Consider the following 9,018-nt stretch of genomic DNA (forward strand, 5'->3'; position numbering starts at 1 on the left):
GTGTATTCTGACAGCTTTCTATCAGAACCAGCATTAACTTCTGGAGCAGTTTGAGCTCCAGTAGCTCGTCTGTTTGATCGGACCCCACGGGCCAGCCTTCGCTCCCCACGGTCATCAATGAGCCTTGGCCGCCCATGACCCTGTGGCCGGTTCTCCACTGGTCCTTCCTTGGAGCACTTTTGATAGATACTGACCACTGCAGACCGGGAACAGCCCACAAGAGCTGCAGTTTTGGAGATGCTCTGACCCAGTCGTCTAGCCGTCACAATCTGGCCAAACTCGCTCAAATCCTTACGCTTGCCCATTTCTCCTGCTTCACACACATCAACTCTGAGGACTAAATGTTCACTTGCTGCCTAATATATCCCACCCACTAACAGGAGCCGTGATGAAGAGATCATCAGTGTTATTCACTTCGCCTGGTCATAATGTTATGCCTGATTAGTATATATATACACACACACACACACACACACACACACTTCCCAGTGTTCAGTGTATGAGATGTTTAAATGAGTCTGAGATCTGTGGGTGGAGCTTCAGCAGATTGTGTCGGCTCATCTCCTTCATGAGTTCAGTCTGTTCTTCAGCGGTGCAGAAATGAGATCGACGTTTTACCTGCTTATGCTATTAGCCATACAGGGTGGGTATTCAGTAACTTTATCATTCATACTATATATTTAAAATCTGGTATATTTCACAAAAACATTTCTAATTCAATATGTAAATGCATGATAAATGCCATTATTCATAACTGTTGAGATTGTAGATAATGGTTGAGCAGTGTGTATGTTTTTCCTGATGAGTGTTTAATGCTGTTATTGCAGATCAGTCTTGTGGCCAGTCCATAACAGCACTGAAGAGCACAGAACATGCCACCGAGAGCGAGACAGTCACTCTCTCATGCAAATATGACAGCCAAGCACGCAGTTTACACTGGTATCGACAATATCCTGGATCCAGGCCTCAGTTTCTGCTTCTTGTCTTTGAATCTGGCACTGTCACACATGCAGAACCCCGTTTCCCCAGACTGGAGGGCAGTGTGAATAAGGTGGATAAGCGTGTGGATCTGATCATCTCCTCTGCAGCAGGCACAGATTCAGCTGTGTATTACTGCGCTCTGGAGCCCACAGTCACAGGAAACACACACACACCGTACAAAAACCTGTGAGCACTCATGTTAAAGTCAGCATACACTAGGGGTTGAACGACTTCCATTTATTAAAAGTCAACATTTATGTGATGAAAGTCGAGTCGACTAGTCGCTGATGACGTCATTAATGAACAAATATGCCTGAGCCTCGAGCTGAGACGCCAACTCGGGTCTTCTTGTGCCCAGGACAGCTATGGCATATGACACAGCACTGCTCATAAGGTTAATAATCCTACATAACAGCTTTAGTATCAGTTCTTTTGTCTGATGGTCGTTATATTTCTCACAGATTTCTGCTCGTTCTGAATAAGATACAGATAAAGTAGCACAATAAAGATATAAATGCATTAGTGAGTGATTGCGTGTGAATTATCTACCTGGCAGCGTCTACTAACAGTGAAGCTCTGAGTTTAGTTATCAAGAAATATATGCTAGAACTTTTCAGTTTCTAAGCTATTTTACTGATAGATCACAGAACAGGCATAATTTAATCTAGTTATTCATAGGTTATTTGATGTTTTTAGTGTTTGTGAGATTATTATTTTACTTACCCCTGTATCCCTGCTGTTGCTAAATGCAATTTCCCCACTGTGGGACAAATAAAGGCTTACCTTACCTTACCTTAACAGTGTTGACAATACATCTCTGCGCTACTGGATGGTTTTGTGAGGCGCGCGCGATCCCCCTAGCACGCATTAGTTTAGCGCGATGATTAACTTACGGGTACAATAAGCCTGCATTCTCCTGATCAATTTTGAGCATCCAGATGGTATAATCAAACGTGTCTTGTGGAGAGCATTTATTTGTCATTTTTAACTGTTCAAAGCAGAGCCTGCGTGTCAGGAAATAGTTTATCCTGTTGCGCCCTCTAGAGGCCAGCGACTAGTCGACGTCAAGCTTAAAGCGGCATGACAGGGCATTAAGGTCGACTAGTCGGTGCAACCCCTAGCCTACAGCTTTTCTTCCCTGTTGAGATGCATATCTGAGAGATACGACTACTTAAACAAGAAAAACCGGTAACACTTTAGTATGAGGAACACATATTTACTATTAACTACGACTTCAATAAACTCCTAATTTACTGCTTATTAATAGTTAGTACGGTAGTTTTTGTAGCGTTTAAGTTTAGGTATTGGGTCGGATTAAGGGATGTAGAATAAGCTCATGCAGAATAATGCATTAATATGAGCTTTATAAGTGCTAATAAACAGACAATATCATAGTAATATACATGCTAATAATCCACTAGTTAATAGTTAATAACTGAACCCTAAAATAAAGTGTTACCGACAAACCTTTCATGGGTGGGATTTGATATTGTCCACTGGGATTTGATTGGATCTTCACCAGAGAAGGCAGGATATGTCCTGGAAATAGGAGAATTTGAAATTAAGGTCATGAGGACACGTGACATTGAATTAAAAACAAATATGTGTACAGATGAATAATTTATAATAAAACAATGCCATGTTCCATAAAAACAGAATTGTCCATTTTGATTTCATGCAGACTTTAAATGTCCTGTAAGACTATACAATAATGAAAATCAAAAAGACGGTAAGACTTTAGAATGATGGCCATTGGTTAACATTAGTTTACTACATTAGTTAACATGAACTAATGATGAACTGCACTAATAAAGCATTTATTTATCTCTGTTAATGTTAATTTCAACATTTACTAATGCATTATTAAAATCCTGTTAACATGAGTTAATGCACTGTGAACTAACATCAACACACCATGAACAGCTGGATTTATATTAACTAACATCAACACACCATGAACAGCTGGATTTATATTAACTAACATTAACAAAGATGAACAAATACAGTAACAAATGAACGGCTCATGTTTGGTTCATGCGTTAACTAATTTTAACTCATGATTATTATTCTAAAGTGTTACCATAAAGACAATTATGGGTTCTTGACTTTACTAAGATCATTGGTTTAACGACACTGTTGTGAAACCTTAAATAAAGATTTTGTATTTTTGACTTGTAATAATTTAATATTTCTCTTTTCTTAAAATTTGAAAGAAAGGTAAAAAAAAAATGCTTTTGCTTTCAAATAAAAAAGAGGCAGATCTACATACATATGCAAAAATGAAGCTAGCACAAGTTCTGCCAGGAAGACTTAATCGTTACGTCACTTACTACCTTCTCATCTATTCAATAATATCCATATAAAGGTCGTAGTTACTCATGTCTGAGTTCGCAGATACTGATGCTCCAGCACCACCATCCTCCCCACCACCATCAAGATGGGACCTTTTCTTCCAATTCCCCCTTCAGCCGGGCCCTCCTACCATCCTCAAACCAGACGGGCTATCCCATCTACCTAGAGACCCCAGGAAGTACTTTTCCTCCATCTACCCCTCCACCACCACCAGATGGCCCCCTTCATTATCCCGGGGGGAGTCTTCATCTCAGGCAGGATACGCAGATTCCGTACCCTCGGAATGAAAATTACGAACGGGGCCTACACCAAAGAACTTTGATTGCTTGCTGAGCTCCTTAATAAATGTCTATTGTTACAGCATTCATTCTCCCGAGTCTTTCTGGCAGAACTTTTATTATAGAATTCTAGCCTGATTTATTATATAATTCTTCAGTTCCTGAAATCGTATGTGTCACTTATTTCCGACCGAGCTGGATCTGAGGATAACGTGATGTCTCTGAAGGCTTTCTCTGTTATGGGTGGAGCTTTGGAGGATCTCACAAAACACTCACAGCTCTGTCTGCAGTTTCACTTGTGGTTCAGGATGATGCTCCGGTGCGTTCTGCTCGTGGTTTCAGCAACACAATGTAAGTGACATACAGTAAGTTGTTTAAAACTGGAAAAGCAATACATTTTATTTGATGTAAGTTGTAAATACATTCAACATTTTCCTGTTTGATTTACATTTTCTGAATGTCAACATCTTGTTGTTCTTCCTAACCGAGCCTGACCTTTTCTATGCAGATGCTTTAGCGCAGTCAATAAGACCATTGCAGAACATTGTGCCTGTCACTGAGGGGGAGCTGGTCACGCTCTCATGCAAATATAATGGCAGTGCTAACAGTCTGCATTGGTATCGGCAGTATCCTGGATCCAGACCTGAATTTGTGCTCCTCGTCCTGGAGTCATCCACGGAACATGTAACATATGCAGTTCCCCGTATCCCCGGAATGGATGGAAGGATGAGTATGAGTGATAAACGTGTGGATCTGATCATCTCCTCTGCATCTGTCTCAGACTCTGCTCTGTATTACTGCGCTCTGGAGCCCACAGTCACAGGAAACACACACACACCATACAATAACCTGAGGAAACACACACACACCATACAATAACCTGAGGAAACACAACACACACCATACAATAACCTGAGGAAACACACACACACCATACAATAACCTGAGGAAACACAACACACACCATACAATAACCTGAGGAAACACAACACACACCATACAATAACCTGAGGAAACACAACACACACCGTACAATAACCTGAGGAAACACAACACACACCGTACAATAACCTGAGGAAACACAACACACACCGTACAATAACCTGAGGAAACACACACACACCATACAATAACCTGAGGAAACACAACACACACCATACAATAACCTGAGGAAACACAACACACACCATACAATAACCTGAGGAAACACAACACACACCATACAATAACCTGAGGAAACACACACACACCATACAATAACCTGAGGAAACACAACACACACCATACAATAACCTGAGGAAACACACACACACCATACAATAACCTGAGGAAACACAACACACACCATACAATAACCTGAGGAAACACAACACACACCATACAATAACCTGAGGAAACACAACACACACCATACAATAACCTGAGGAAACACAACACACACCGTACAATAACCTGAGGAAACACACACACACCATACAATAACCTGAGGAAACACAACACACACCATACAATAACCTGAGGAAACACAACACACACCATACAATAACCTGAGGAAACACAACACACACCATACAATAACCTGAGGAAACACACACACACCATACAATAACCTGAGAAAACACAACACACACCATACAATAACCTGAGGAAACACACACACACCATACAATAACCTGAGGAAACACACACACACCATACAATAACCTGAGAAAACACAACACACACCATACAATAACCTGAGGAAACACACACACACCATACAATAACCTGAGGAAACACAACACACACCATACAATAACCTGAGGAAACACACACACACCATACAATAACCTGAGGAAACACAACACACACCATACAATAACCTGAGGAAACACAACACACACCATACAATAACCTGAGGAAACACAACACACACCGTACAATAACCTGAGGAAACACACACACACACCATACAATAACCTGAGGAAACACAACACACACCATACAATAACCTGAGGAAACACAACACACACCATACAATAACCTGAGGAAACACAACACACACCATACAATAACCTGAGGAAACACACACACACCATACAATAACCTGAGGAAACACAACACACACCATACAATAACCTGAGGAAACACACACACACCATACAATAACCTGAGGAAACACAACACACACCATACAATAACCTGAGGAAACACAACACACACCATACAATAACCTGAGGAAACACAACACACACCATACAATAACCTGAGGAAACACACACACACCATACAATAACCTGAGAAAACACAACACACACCATACAATAACCTGAGGAAACACACACACACCATACAATAACCTTAGGGAAACACAACACACACCATACGATAACCTCCATAAAGAGAAAGAACATTACATTATTAACAGGATTTGCCATAACCTCATGTTTGTTTGCAGATTAAATTGATTGAACAGATTGGAATTGGCAAAATGCTTGAGTACTTTCCAGCATAAATATCACATTCATGCCATCACTGAACATGGTAAAATGAAAAGATAATACCGTTTAAGATTTTAGGTTTAAACTGGCGTGAATGCATGAAGGGAAGAAGAATATCTTTTGTCCTTTAACTGGTCATCCTTTTATTTATTATCTCCTCATTTTAATCTCTCTCACTGTATATTACAAAAAGATGGCTAAACTATCTTTTCCAACACAAGAGGACATTGTGGATTTGGTGGTCCTGTAAAGTACTGTAACTCTGTTCTTTTGCTCCCAACTACTTTATTTTATCTACAGTAAATGTGTTGCCTACTGTAAACCCTTAACCAACATCATTAGCCTCTTAAAAATACATTTCAGCAATGCCATGGAAGTTCGATGTCCACCATTGTTCGGTGTCCCAAAAACCTTGCAGTGACCAATTCTTAAAAGAACCGTTTTTTTTTGTGTCAACAATATGAAACATATATTTCAGTGATTTTGCATTCCCCAGAGAAACTGCGTGAGCTCACAAAGAAATAAAAGGTTTTGCGAAACACAAAGAACATTTCTCGGTCGAGCATAAACATTGTGTGCATGAATGCAAAGATACCTTGAGAAAGAAAAACATTCAAGATGTCCAAATAAATATGATTGGTTTGAATCCATTATTGCAGACACATGGTGGCATTATTTTACACTTCATTACACACTGTAGCTCTGTCAGAAGTGATGCTTAGGTTTCATCTGATATAAACCTTCTACATCAGTCAAACTACTCGTCCTTAAAGGATGAGTTCCCTCAAAATGAAAATGTCCTAATAACGTCCTCACCCCCATCTCATCCAATATCTTCATGTCTTCCTTTCTTCAGTGGAAATTACGTTTTATTAAGCTCTTCCTCTGAAACTGCATTGATTTGGACCTTCAAACGTTGGTTCCCATTGAAGTCCATTATGTGAAGAAAAATCTTGGGATGTTTTCTCAAAAAACTTCATTTCTTTTCCACTGAAGAAAGAAAGACATCTCGGATGAGATGGGGGTGAGTAAACTATCAGGAAATATTCATTTTGAAGTGAACTAGTCCTTTAAATAGCTACTTCAATTAGTAATGCAATCTAATTAGCAATCAGTGTAGTAACAGCATAACTGTACAGCAGATGGCAGTGTTCGCTCACACTACAGAAGATTTGAACCTTCAATCGGGGTGAGAGTTCAAAAAGGAAACGGTGCCAGAATCTGACAGATATAAGCTTTGGGCTTCTTGGGATCCATGATGTTTCAGTGTCTGGCTCATTCTGCTCAGGTGAGATAGGGGGCATTTCTCCAAATATAATTCATCCAACATTAATAACTTGTGTCAGATGTGTAATAAAGTTTAACGCTCTGCCTGTTTCAGGTGATGTCCGTGGAGAAGGAGGAGCTCCTCTCTCCTCATCTGAACTTGCTAGCACTGGTGACTCCATCACTTTGGTCTGTAAATACAATGGCTCTTACATCAGTGATTCTCTCCTGTGGTTTCGTCAAATGGTGCCGCTCTTAACCAGAGTTTCTGTTTCTGGTTAGCGAAGCCAAACTTGAGCAGCTGAGGCTCCAATACCTGGAGTGTCTGCTAAAGTAAATGAGAAGATAAAGCGTGTGTATCTGGAGATGTCCTCTGCGTCAGTATCAGACACTGGCCTGTATTACTGTGCCCTGCATTTTGTGTTTGCCATTGAAATGACTGGGGAAAAGTGCCCCAATCCACCTGAATTCACCCTATACTCATTCAGATCCCATAATTGCACTGCATTGTTGTTTTAAATCCCCAATATTTTACTTATAACTGAATGATTGGTAATAATGAATGTTATTTGTATTAACTGAATTGTGTTTAATGTTATTACTGTTAAGATATTATTTAAATATAAAAATCATTAAAATAATTTTAAAATTTTGATAATATAAAATATTATAGGCCTTTGTAATGTGCATTTGGCTCAGAGTATATAAGGTTAACTATATTCTAAATAAACTACAACAAAATCATTTCTTTGTCTTGTTCCTCAGCTGCCTGTCACATTCCTGACTCAAGTCTCATTCATTATACGGTTCTTTTGTCTTTAGCTGAAGCACAAGAGGACAGAAAACAACTCAACCTGGAGATCTCCAGGGGCCTGTTCTTCGTACGCCGCTAACTCAGTTAGCCGGATTTGACTGTTGATGATTTGGCTTGATCTCAGATTGTTTGGTTCTTCGAAGCTCATCCTGGATTTGCTGTCACAGCAACATATGCCACAGTCAGTTGATTGAGAGATTTATTTGTGAATTGTGATGGAATAATTACTTTATAGTTGTATTGGAGGTTTACACACATTGTGCAGTTAATCTCCGTTGTGTATTAATGTGAGTGATGACGGATATTATGGGATGCAGCGCAAGAGATGCAGATCATTTAAACTTGACTGTTAAGAAACTAATTAATATTGTCACGTAACAAATCTGCTTCAAATTGAATTAAAAATGAAATTACAACATTGAAATGAATGTAAAGTGTGTACAAATATTATAAAATCATGAATCATGTTCATCAAAACAGTGCACATTTAATTTATCTTTTATGTCGGTTTGGTCGTTTCCTTATAAAGGTCCAGAAATTCGTGTTTTTCTTCTATTTTTTTTTAGCCAGCCAATCGCTGCTGATCGTGGTTTCGAGTATCCATCATCTGCCCTCTTCAGGGAACACAGGCACGAGCAGTGATCTCACTAATTTAATCCAGATATATTAATCCAATCCGCAAATTCGTTTGAAGAACCAAATTAGCCAGAGATCAGTTATCAGGATTAAACGATTTGGGATCTGTCAAATCATCTCGGATGTATTAAGCGAGGTAAGAAGAACGGGCCCAAGAGCTGAACATCTGATAAATACATTAATCAAATCTGTCACGAAAAATTTATTTAGT

The 9,018-nt window shown here is 39.5% G+C and overlaps 1 protein-coding gene across 1 annotated transcript; it reads left to right on the plus strand.

Moving 5' to 3' along the window:
- The first annotated feature begins 600 nt into the window (after positions 1-600).
- LOC137089384 (uncharacterized) lies at positions 601-4,490 on the plus strand. The gene is made up of 4 exons (XM_067452965.1): positions 601-643; positions 828-1,167; positions 3,919-3,962; positions 4,120-4,490. Exons 1-4 carry the CDS (start codon positions 601-603, stop codon positions 4,488-4,490), a joined length of 798 nt encoding a protein of 265 aa, XP_067309066.1.
- Positions 4,491-9,018: the final 4,528 nt, after the last annotated feature.

Source organism: Pseudorasbora parva, chromosome 9 (assembly GCF_024679245.1).
Source record: "Pseudorasbora parva isolate DD20220531a chromosome 9, ASM2467924v1, whole genome shotgun sequence".
Classification (NCBI taxonomy): domain Eukaryota; kingdom Metazoa; phylum Chordata; class Actinopteri; order Cypriniformes; family Gobionidae; genus Pseudorasbora; species Pseudorasbora parva.